Source organism: Thunnus thynnus, chromosome 2, assembly GCF_963924715.1.
Source record: "Thunnus thynnus chromosome 2, fThuThy2.1, whole genome shotgun sequence".
Taxonomy (NCBI): domain Eukaryota; kingdom Metazoa; phylum Chordata; class Actinopteri; order Scombriformes; family Scombridae; genus Thunnus; species Thunnus thynnus.
The window spans coordinates 37905851-37918936 of NC_089518.1; the positions used below are offsets into that span (position 1 = coordinate 37905851).

At 36.5% G+C, this 13086-nt stretch overlaps 1 protein-coding gene across 3 annotated transcripts in view; it reads right to left on the reverse strand.

Moving 5' to 3' along the window:
* LOC137169904 (NACHT, LRR and PYD domains-containing protein 12-like) overlaps positions 1–13086 on the reverse strand; it is a 28689-nt gene that overhangs the window by 9835 nt on the left and 5768 nt on the right. For 2 of the 3 annotated variants that reach the window (XM_067573319.1, XM_067573326.1), the window contains 9 exons: positions 11787–11960; positions 9686–9859; positions 6728–6901; positions 6138–6311; positions 4381–4554; positions 2548–2721; positions 1724–1897; positions 882–1034; positions 441–487 (listed from right to left, as the gene is read on the reverse strand). In XM_067573319.1, the coding sequence (XP_067429420.1) occupies positions 441–487; positions 882–1034; positions 1724–1897; positions 2548–2721; positions 4381–4554; positions 6138–6311; positions 6728–6901; positions 9686–9859; positions 11787–11960 (1418 nt within the window). The remainder of the gene's footprint in view (positions 1–440; positions 488–881; positions 1035–1723; positions 1898–2547; positions 2722–4380; positions 4555–6137; positions 6312–6727; positions 6902–9685; positions 9860–11786; positions 11961–13086) is intronic. The other variant, XM_067573337.1, reaches the window with a different exon arrangement.

Genomic DNA, 13086 nt, shown 5'->3' on the forward strand with positions numbered 1-13086 from the left:
GGATTCCTTTGTAATGTGAATGCTGTATTTTGTCATCCATCGTCACAACAAAAGATAAAATAGTTTCCACCATGATAACTTTCTAGAGACGTAAAACCTTGACTGAATACTACAAACCACTGTGCAGTGTTTTGGAGTCTGATAAACCTTCAAGTGCATGATTGGACTTCCTGGATGGTATTTCCTGTCTCACTTGTACCTTAACAACACACCCCACCAACACAGCCTCCTGTGTTGTTTTAACTCAGGGCTGTTTTCACTCTGAATCGCTGATAAGTATGCACCATGGTACATTCAAAGTGGAATAAAAACTGGTGGGCAGAGCTAAGTCATAAACAGACTTCACAGGGAACCAGACACAATCTCAACTAGTTGTCTTTGGATGTGTTTTTTATCACGTCACAATCGCACTTTGAACTGGTCACAGTCCCAACACTCACATCCTTTATGTCTGTCAGGTGTAGCACTGTTTCGTCTGTCCTCCACCCTGTAGGAATAAATAAAAACACAGCAGTTAGCTTGACTGTCTTATGAAGAGGGTTCAAATAATCAGACTCTATCTCTTCACTAAGGATTATTCTGATGATTCCACACAACCACCAAGCTGTTAATCATCATCTTGACTTTCCAATCCACCTATTTACATGAAGTGGGGAGGAATCTGAACTTGTGGTGTGTCCCAAAGAACAAACATAGCCCAACAATATGGATATTTACACCCTAAGTTTTGGCCAAATATACATCAACCAGAAAATGTCCTTGAAGGGAAGATCAAGTTCCCTTTTCAGTTAAATTTATGATTAAGAGATGCAAAAGTTCCTGGTCACATTAACGTCAATTACTGAACTGCATTTCTGCTTTCAGTAGAAAGAGTCTCTTACTTAAAGTCTGAGGGTCCAGCATCATCACTGAAGTCTGGAGGATGATGTTTGGACACACAGGTGGATACCGTAGCCTCTGATATGTCCTCTTCCTCCACAAAACCACTCATCTTCTGGTTTCCAGTCCATGTGATGGGTGAACCTTCAGACAACCTACATATACATACATACATACATACATACATACATACATACACACACACACACACACACACACACACATATATATATATATATATATATATATATATATATATGTGTGTGTGTGTGTGTGTGTGTGTGTGTGTGTATATATATTAATAATATGTTTCAGTCAGAAACACTTATAGCAAATGACTATACAGTTAGAGTTGGAGGAAAGGGCTCTGCTCTTTGAGGGAGACTCAGCAGGAGAAATAATCCCCTCTTAATTAACATGCATGAACATTAAATCTTGGTTAAATCAGCTTTGATAAAAACTTCAGCAATAAGGAGGATGTTGGGGTGGTGGAGGGTGATCAATGAAAAGTGTCAGGTTATAATAGTGTTGCTGTACACCTGTATGAATATGAAAGAATGTGACTGGTCAGCTGTAGGCCAATAAGCTGATGAATGAGCCAATGGTGGTGTAGCATGAATGAAGCAGCTGATTCCAATCAGTTCATGAAAATATGACTTCAGTGCTCTGCTCCATCCTCCTTTCACACCCTCAACACTAATGTCTGAAAGTATTCACCTTACCTGGATATACTGGCTCTTTGATTGGATGCTAACTTTATCATCCAAAATATCACCCTTGGGACAAATGCATGGGCTCATCAGCATGATGATGAGTCCATGACTGATTTCAACTCACTACTGACCTCAGAGTCTCCGATCTCCAATGTGGACTCTCCAGAAAATCATGCAGCAGCTTTACTTCTGAATCCTGAAGCTTGTTGTCACTCACATCCAGCTCTCTCAGATGGGAGGGGATAGACTTCAGAGCTGAGGCCAGAGAAGCACAGCTGATCTCTGACAAACTACAGCTACTCAATCTGAATAAGGAATAAATGATGTGGATAAAAATCCATTATAATCTAATCAGATGTATTCAGGCTTTAAATGTGTACAATACTAAATCCTTATCAATGAGCTTTTCTCTAAAATGAGCAGAGTAACTTTGTCATTGTGTTATTGTGGATCATCATGTCAGCCTTCTACAGACATCATCCAAATGTCACCATAACATTCAGACACCTATTCATGTCAACACTGATTCATAGTAAAATACCATGTTCATACTTAAACACCTGCATTGATCTCTCTGTGTCCCTCTGTGTGTATATGTGACCTGAAGGATCAATATCAATAAAAAAACTTTATTCATAAACCTAAAAAATATTTCTCTTTCAGTAAGTTAACTTTATCAATTTAAAACAGATATTAGTTGAGAGGACCCTCAGTATACAGATGTGACTCTTTACCAAATATTATAAATATTAATTTAACAACTAACAGTGGACATTTTCAAGTTTCTTAAAGAGAGTTTCTTTTATACTTACAGACTAAATTTTGTACAATAAAAAATGAAAATATGGAACAAAGGAAATTGACTTCATGGATGTACATTATGTATGTACATAAATTAGGTTCAGTTGTTAAACATATAAGATCAACAATAGTAACAGACTGTCAGGAAACTGACCCCAGAGTCTCCAGTCTACAGTGTGGACTCTCCAGAAAATCACACAGCAGCTTCACTCCTGAATCCTTCAGGTTGTTGTCACTCAGCACCAGCTCTCTCAGATGGGAGGGGTTGGACTTCAGAGCTGAGACCAGAGAAGCACAGCTGATCTCTGACAACCTGCAGAAACTCAATCTGAATAAAGAATAAAAATCACTTTAGAAGACAAAGTTCCTGCTTGAAATCATTCAGTGTTTCATTATCTGTTCAGAGCTGAAGACGGTTTAGAATGTAGAATTTTAGAGAATGGAAACTCTTAACACCTGAACCCAACAGGATGCAGGTTAAAAACTGTCAAATACAAACAGTGAAAAAAGCTCTGATTAATATTAATGACAACATGCTGCTCCTTCAACAAAGACATAGTGACTTCACCTCTTGAACTCTGCCAGCTCCACCAGTGACTCCATCTATACAAAATCATGTTGTGCAGCCAAACACACAAGTGAAAGACTCTGACATTTATTGCAGATTCTACTCAACATCCACATGTTTACAAAGATACAAAATAAAATGGGTAGTTCTGGGTATGAGAAGTGAAGCCAATGCAGATATGACTTAAACCTGCATTATCTGTGATGACCAGCAGGGGGTGACTTCACTGGCTCCAAAAAGAAGTCCAATTGTATGGAAGTCTATGAGAAAGTTACCGTGCTTCTCACTTGATTTATTACCTCAGTAAACAGTTTCTAATGAGTGTATAGTCTCAATCACTAGGTTCAAGTCTGCTTCAATACAACATGATGTTCATTTTGTAAATTATGGTCCCTTTTAGAGTAAAATAGATGATAAAGCAGCGCATGCTTTAGGGTGTGGCTACCTTGTGATTGGTAAGTCGCTACCACTGTGACAATGTTGGTTAGGTAACGTAACCATTGTGTAACTCCAGATTCACAGAGCATAGGTGTTGCTGTAGTTGTCGCTATTTCACTGTGTTTTCAGTTGAAAGTTATTTGTAACATTTTAGTCACCTAAAAAAGTCTTGTTCAGTGCTTGGTTGTACTAAAATACCCTCTAAGAAGTCGGGTGTTCAGTTTTTCTGGCAAGTACATTTTGTTCGAATGGTTTTTAAGCCTGTTTTTCGCTAGCGAAAATTAACACTAGCATTATCACAGTATTATTATCACTATATACTATAAATGCACTGTGTTAACCAAGCTAGCAGCTAGCAGCTAACATTAGGGTCGGCTCCTCCTTCTTGTCGAAGTATGGTCACTTCTGGCTTCAAAAATTCAAGATGGCGAAGGTCAAAATGCAAACTCGAGGCAGAATGGGAGTCCTCAAATCAAAGGGTGACTTCATGGTGGCTACATCCATTATTTTTTTGCAGTCTATGTACTTAATATGACAGGATGAATTTTGGGGAAATGGAGAGAAAATTATGTTCAATATATCTACAATATTTACATTTAATGGAATGGTGCCACCATAAAAACTCACAGCATCTTGTGTTTCGATATTTCAGTCAGTATGAACACTGCATTGAGTGATGAATGAAAGTGAATGTAAAAATCAAGAGTTTAAAAGATTCAGAGTTTAAGAGATTCAGACTTTAAGAGGTTCAGAGTGAATTATCCAGTGCAGATTTTTCTTGCTACATGAAGGTTTTAAATGTGCAGCTCAATATTGCTCTGACACAGTCAATAGCCTAAACCACTGAAGAAGAAAATAGACTTCACCATTAAGATACTCAGTGTGGATCAGCATAATATCAGCTTTATGTCTGCAGTTTAGCATCAACACAACTTTCCCATCATATTAATCTCAGCACAGAAGTAAAAAATGGTGTCTGACCTCAGAGTCTCCAGTCTACAGTGTGGACTCTCCAGAAAATCACACAACAGCTTCACTCCTGAATCCTGCAGCTCATTGTCATTCAGATCCAGCTCTCTCAGATGGGAGGGGTTGGACTTCAGAGCTGAGGCCAGAGAAGCACAGCTGGTCTCTGACAACCAGCAGCGACTCAATCTGAATAAAGAATAAATGATGTAGATACAAATCAATTTATAGTACAATCAGATGTGTTCAGGTTTTAAATGTGTTCAATATTAGTATGTCCTAATTAATGAGCTTTTCTGTAAAATGAGCAGAGCGACTTTGTCATTGAGGGGTCATCATAATGCCAGCCTTCTACAACCACAACATTCAGACACCTATTCATGTCAACACTGATTCATAACAAAATACTATGTTCATACTTGTTCAACACCTGCATTGAGCTCTTTATGTCCCTCTGTGTGTATTCTGCAGTGTTGGGAAGGAACACATTACTTTGTCATGAATTACAGTAATATTACTTTTTCAGTAATGAGCAGTGTAAGGGATTACATTTTGAAATTCAGTGATTATATTAGTTACTAACCCCTGTAACACTCCATTACTTTTACACTTGGCAGTGCATGTGCATGCTGTCCTACCACTGTTACACCGAAATCTGTGACCACTGAAATCTGTGACCGCAGAGGCTGTGTTATTTTTTTCCGCCGCATTCTGTAAAGACCTACCCCCTACTCTTCCTCTGACTGACTCTGACCCTGATATTCTTAATCTCACCATCTCACTCATACCTAAACCTTATCAATTTAACCAGTGCAAAAGCTGTCTCTTCAGTCACAGATTTCAGTGTTACACCGGGATTAATGGAAGGTTGATATCAGTGTAGTCTCAGCATTCAGCTAACAGACTGCCCTGGAGGAGGACAAATATTATCTTACTCACATGTTGTGTGTTTTAACCAGTGTGCTTACATTAGCTACAGGTTTACTTACATTCAGGAATCACCTGATGCTAGTTTAGTTCAGAGTTCAGGTGTGTGCCTTGTGCAACTGAGATCAGGACTTAAGGAGTGCTTTGTTCATCACTGAGGCAACGCTAACGCTAGCTGTGGGATGATCAGTACATCCTTCCAAACTATTTTTACCTGCTTGATAAACCACAAACATATAATTTTCTATTTCTAAATGTATTTAACACAAGAGATGTACTGTGTGGCTGTGGAGGATTTTAAAGTTGTTTAAAGGAAACTTTGACGGAGCCAACACCTGAGTAATAATAGAAAAGTAGCAAGTAATATGATGCGTTACTTTTGTTGCTGAATAATAAGTAATATAATTAATTTTACATTGATTACAGTAATTAATTCCAATTTTCAAGTAACTTGCCCAACACTGATGTTCTGAAGCATCAATATCATTAAAACATTATTCATGAAAACAAATTAAAATTAATATGAAATTAAAAAGTATTTCTCCATCAGAAATTAAACTTTATCGATTTAAAACACGTATTAGTTGAGAGGTCTTCTGTATACAGATGTGACTCTTTACCAAAAATTATAAACATTAATTTACTTTAACAACTAACACTGGACATTTTCTACAGTTTCTTTAAGAATTTGTCATCTTTTATAACAACAGACTAAACTTTGTACAAAAAAAGAATATATAGAAAAAAAGAAAATTAACTTCATAGATGTACATTATGTATGTACATAAATTAGGTTCAGTTGTTAAACATATAAGATCAACAATAGTAACAGTCAGTGAACTGACCCAAGAGTCTCCAGTCTACAGTGTGAACTCTCCAGAAAATCACACATCAGCTTCACTCCTGAATTCTGAAGGATGTTGTTACTGAGCTCCAGCTCTCTGAGATGGGAGGGGTTGGACTTCAGAGCTAAGGCCAGAGAAACACAGCCGATCTCTGACAACCTGCAGAAACTCAATCTGAATAAAGAATAAAAATCACTTTAGAAGACAAAGTTCCTGCTTGAAATCATTCAGTGTTTCATAATCTGTTCAGAGCTGAAGACGGTTTAGAATGTAGAATTTTAGAGAATGGAAACTCTTAACACCTGAACCCAACAGGATGCAGGTTAAAAACTGTCAAATACAAACATTGAAAAAGAGTGAATTATCCAGTGTAGATTTTTCTTGTTATATGAAGTTTTTTTTTAAAATGTGCAGCTCAACATTGCTCTCACACAGTCAACTGGACTAAACCATTGAAGAAGAAAATAGACTTTACCATCAAGATACTCTGTGTGGATCAGGATAATATCAGTTTTATGTCGACAGTTTAGTGTCAACACAACTTTCCCATCATATTAATATCAGCACAGAAGTAAAAAATGATGTCTGACCTCAGAGTCTCCAGTCTACAGTGTGGACTCTCCAGAAAATCACACAGCAGCTTCACTCCCGAATCCTGCAGCTCATTGTTACTCAACTCCAGCTTTTTCAGATGGGAGGGGTTGGACTTCAGAGCTGAGGCCAGAGAAGCACAGCTGGTCTCTGACAAACTGCAATGACTTAATCTGAATAAAGAATAAATAATGTAATTTAAAATATATTTATAATACAATCCAATGTTTTCAGATTTTAAAAGTCTGTTTACATTAACTGTAGTGATCTGGTTACTGTTACTGTATTTCTCCATTAAACTCAACCATAATCTGGAAGCGTGGCTCACTGATTTGAAATGTATTTGTGATAGAAGTCTCTTTCTGTACTTTCTGACTGTTTGTTTTGTGTTTCTGGTGTGAGTGTTTTTGTGAGAGCAGACTGACAGCAGGGTCAGAGAAGGACAGGCAGAGCAGAGCTTTTCCTTACAACATGAAAGTATCAGAATTTAACAAATATTTCAATGTTCAGCACTCAAAACCAACTTATTTAGACATCTATAGGCTGCTTTGTGTTAGTTTCAGCATTAGTCATATTTTAGATGGATTTATTTTAAATATGAGGCTGAGACTTATGTGTTGTGTGCAACATGACCGCCCTCTGCAGGGCCCCAGCACTGTCAGATGTATAATTAACATATCTGTATGATCACTTTGCCCTCTGTACAATGTATGATCAATAATGCCAAAAGTCCCATAATGTATGATAATTTGATCATTTTATAATCAGTCAAGTCTATCTCATATTAACTCATTTCCCTATATGATAAGGATAGCAAAATATGGATCCTTTGTCTGTGTTTATAAATCTATTGTCATGTGAGGTCTTTCCAGCCAGTCATGCTTGTTCTGATGATGAACATGACTCATGAGCAAGGCTGTTGTTCTCCCCGAGGGTTTGCATGAGATAGCTTACTGCTGCATCCATGTGAGAAAAGCAAGGAAAATGAGTGCTGAACAAGAAGGTGAGGACAGGGGAGAGGTAAAGAGGAGGGCAGCTAGAGATGTTGTTGGAACAAAAAGTAAGCATCACCAACAAACATACAGGGATGAGTGGGAAAGTGACCCCAGTTTTACTGGATGGTTAAAAGGCTGTGAAAATATTCTATTTCAGGATTGTACAATGGTAGCCTATGTGGAACTTAAGCCGATAAGGTAAGCATTTTATATATTTAATTTACATGTAGATGCTGAACAGGCTACAGTTCGTATTGTTATAGTTTACTATTATAGCCTTTTGTTTACTGAACAGCTATGCTTTAGTTTTCAATGTTGGAACATTTTTAATTGAATGAGTCCCAAAAGACTACCCCTTCCATGCATCATACCACTATGTCAGCAATTTTTTTTTTAAACAATGTGGCTACAGTTGTAGGTGGTGTCAAAAAAGTTGTTAGTCTCATTAAACACATGTTTTTCTAAATTACACATTTATGTCTATTTGTTCTCTTGGTTATGATTCATGTATGACAATTTTCCTCAAAATGCAAAAATTCTAAGCCTCTGGTACAATACTGTAAGGGTGCTTTCACACCTGCCTTGTTTAGTTCGGTTGAATCAAACTCTGGTTCATTTTCCCCTTGGTGCAGTTCATTTGGGCAGGTATGAACATAAAAATCACACTTGGGTGCAGACCAAAACAAGCAGACTGGCAAATTCCTTGTATGTGCAACCCCGCTTGGCAATAATACCAAGCGGGGTACATGTAATACCTTTCATTTTGTAAAACTCCACTACCAGTCTGCTGTATCCTGTCTCTGTGTATTTTCTGGAGCTTGTTACTGTGAAACTGGCTGTAGGAGACCTAATACCACTCTGTTGTTATCAGAATAAATAGCTGGTTGGAGCAAAATGTGATAGTGTGTGCCTCATTCATCACACAACACAGGAGAGAGTACACCACTGCTACACTCATGTAAAAAGCTCATTAGAAACACAGTTACATGTACAGGACACATGACAGATCAGAGTTCTCCAGGAAAAATCTACCTGTGGAAACCAGGTTTCTCTAATCCCCCTCCCTGATTACAGAAACCAGGTTTCTCTAATCTCTGACCCTGATTACAGAAACCAGGTTTCTTGTCTACATGACATTTAAGAAATCAACTAACTGGAGAACGTTGACTGTAACCTGGTTACTGAAGTGCATGTAAACAGAGTGACTTTGTCATTGTGTTATTGTGGATAATCATAATGTCATAATGCCTTCTACAGACATAATCCAAATGTCCCCATAACATTCAGACACACATTCATTCTTTTCAATTTAAAATTTAAACCTGCAGCAGCTCTTCTCACTTAGAATATATTTTACATATTTTCAGTGTAAATTTCTTTCTTTTTATATTATTTAGGATGACTTTTGTGTATGTTTTGTGACTGTTTGACTGTTAGGCACTACAACACTGAGGCGAAATCCTTGTATGTGCAACCCCGCTTGGCAATAAACCTGATTCATAAAAAGTACTGTATTCATACTTAAAACACCTGCATTTATCTCTGTGTCCCTCTGTGTGTATGTGCGTGTGTGTGTTCTGAAGGATCAATATCAGTGAACAAACATTATTAATTAAAACACATCGAAATTAATGTAAACCTAAAAAATATTTCTTACACATGTAAACTATCAGTTTAAAACAGATATTAGTTGAGAGGCTCTTCTGTATACAGATGTGACTCTTAACCAAAATTATGAACATTTATTTACTTTAACGACTAACGGTGCACATTTTCTACAGTTCTACATTTCTTTAAGAATGAGTCATCTTTTATAACTACAGACTAAACTGTACAATAAAAAATTAAATTATGGAACAAAGTAAATGCACTTCATGGATGTAAGTTATGTATGTACATAAATTAGGTTTAGTTGTTAAACATATAACATCAACAATAGTAACAGACAGTCAGTGAACTGACCTCAGAGTCTCCAGTCTACAGTGTGGACTCTCCAGAAAATCACACAGCAGCCTCACTCCTGAATCTTCAAGCTTGTTGTAGTTCACCTCCAGCTCTCTCAGATAGCAGGGATTGGACTTCAGAGCTGAGGCCAGAGAATCACAGCTGATCTCTGACAAACTGCAGCCACTCAATCTGATTAAAGAATAAATGATGTTACTTTAGAAGACAAAGTTTCTGCTTGAAATCATTCAATGTTTCATAATCTGTTCAGACCTGAAGGTTTAGAATGTAGAAATTTAGAAAATGGAAATTCCAAACATTGAACCCAACAGGATGCAGGTTAAAAACTGTCAAATACAAACAGTGAAAAAGAGCTCTGATTAATATTAATGACAACATGCTGCTACTTCAATAAATACATAGTGACTTCATCTATTAAACTCTGTAGCTCAACCAGTGACTCAATCTATACAAACTTATATTGTGCATCCAGTCACAAAAAAAAAAAAAAAAAAACACATTTGGGGAAATGGGGAGAAAATGATGTTCAATATATCTATATGTTTTACATTTAATGGAATGGTTTCATGTAAAAACTGCATAGCTTCATAAAAATGTTACAACAAGAAAATACTGGATATTATATTTATTACTGTCAGATTGAGTGTTTTTGTTTTTAATTTAAAAATGAAATTTAATGTTAAAATGAAGAGTTTAAGAGGTTCTTGTTATATGAAGGTTTTAAATATGCAGCTCAACATTGCTCTGACACAATCAATGGACTAAACCAATGAAGAAGAAAATAGACTTTACCATTAATATTGTAAGAGCCATATTAAGAATTGATAAGATGTATTTAGGGATTAAGTGCTAAAATGTCCTTTAGTTAGGCTACTAACTAGTTAATTGTCTGCAGAGCAAGACAGTGTTTTGACCACTGAGCCAAGTTGAGCACAAACAGAGTGAATCTTGTAACTTTATTTGTTCTAAGTAAACGTTTTAAATGGAATTGCTGCCTCTGAAGATTCAATTCACATCAAGCTTACTGCCAATACACAAACAGTAACAGTAGTGGTAATGTGGAACCTGATTACAGACACCAGGTTTCTTGGTTAAATGACATTTAAGAAATCAGCTGCCTTGAGAAAGCCGACTGTAACCTGTTTACTGAAGTGCATGTAAACACATTGAATGAGCTTTTCCATAAAATGAGCAGTGACTTTGTCGTTGTGCTGTGGATTATCATAATGTTAGCCTTCTACAGACATCATCCAATTGTCACCACAACATTTAGACTACTATTTATGTCAGCAAATATTCCTAAAATTCTGCTTAACTCAGTCAAGTCTGTAATTAGAGTATCAATATGAAATTAGACATGTTGGAATAAATAGTATGTCTTCAAACAACAGCCACATGCCGTATGTACATTAAAATAGTAGTTATTGTTGGCAGTAATCATTCTTCCTGTCAATACTGATTGTGAAGTGGTCTCTTCCAAGAAAAAAAGCCACAACAACAGGAAAAGTGGATTTCTTTCTGCATATTCATTCAATTTAATTTAAAGACAACAATGCATTTGGTCTTTGCAAATGGAAATTATGTATGTGTTTATTTGCATATAGAGCAGGGAAGTGAGATGCAATCACAAGTGGTCACTTGAGACACATGTGGAGATGCATTCTAATGCCAGATGTGAACTGATGTACTTAGAGCTGTCCAGTTGAGATTGACTCACCCAAGATGCATGTTAATGCCAGGTGTGAACAGGGTCTGAGTTAGACAGAGTGGATGTCCAACAAAGTGACAGCCTATAAAGTATTGAATTCCCTCTTTGAGTTACAATCTCTCCACTGCAGCTCAGCAATGAAACAATGTGGAAACACTAAGATTCTTACTTGATTTGTGTAACTGAGACTGCTGAAGCCTCATTAGTTTAAACATTTAAGTAATTTAAAACAGAACAAAACTGTGGATTTTGACACTGGAAAATTAAATTCTACAGATTTGTGCTTAGGCAAATCCTGAAAATTTATGAACCAAATATTTGAAACTTCAGTCAAAGTTTTGAATTGGATATATAGAAAAATATTACCAAAGCTACAGTCAGTGAACTGACCTCAGAGTCTCCAGTCTACAGTTTGGACTCTGCAGCCCAGCAGACAGCAGTTTCACTCCTGAATCCTGAATTTTGTTGTAGCTCAGATCCAGCTCTCTCAGATGGGAGGGGTTGGATTTCAGAGCTGAGGCCACAACTCCACAGTGAGTCTGTGAGAGTCCACACCCAGAAAGTCTGTCATGACACATATATTATAATGTAAGTTATCATGAAAGAGGACACTTTATATTTACTTCATGTATTTGATGACAAACTTACATTACCTGTTTTCATTAATATCTGCCCTTCACATCAGTGGTTCAGCTAATCTTATCTCACTGTGTTTGATATGAAACAATAAGTCTCACCACTCTCTCTCATACCTGCAGATTTGTAATGTTTGCTTTGCTTTAATTTTGCAGATGAAGGGAGAGAAAATAGAGTTACATTGAGGCTTCCATAATGTAGACAGTATGTCAGTGTGATCTAATCCCAGTAATTTTTACCAACTACTATTTTTTATTTTAGTCCAGGATAGATTTTACTGAGTTCAACTCAGCAAACAGCTACAGTTGAGAAAGATGATCCCTCTTTGTTAGCTACCTGCTGCTGTCAAGTTCACATCCATAGATGGGAAAATCTAGTGACAGTCGACAAATTGCACAAAAATAAAACAAATGGCTTGACAATATTGGACCTTTACATAATTAATTAAATATAAATGTACTTAAATATTTAGATGTGTCATGATAGATGACTGCATGATGTTTTGTTGTCAAAATTATTTCCTGAGAATATCTGAAAATAATTCAGCACACAAACACAATTAACAAACCAATAAGGCTGAATTATTATTTTCAACATGATGTCATCAGAAAGATGTTATCAGGGTATCAGCATTGAAAACATAAAATTGACCTTTAATGTGTATAAGATCTCTTCAAAAAGTCTGAATTCTACCATTCTGCTCCCATATATTCATCAGACCCCTGTGCATTTCCTGCTACTATTCTTCTCTATACCAACAAGAGAGAAAACATCTGAGAGTTTCTTTCTGTGAGTAACAGAATGTAAGAATAACTTAAAAACAAGACTATGTAACACAACCTAGAGAGTTCTTCTTTAAAATGGAAAGTTGAATTTTTAAAGTCTGTGTAAAGGAAAATTAGAGATCTCCAAAATCTCTTTTGGAAAATGATTCCAATCTTTCTATATAAAGCAAAGAATCTCTGTCTGTCTGCCTGTATGTATGTATGTATGTATGTATGTATGTATGTATGTATGTACGTTTGTCCTTCGCATATTTCAAGAACCGTTCATC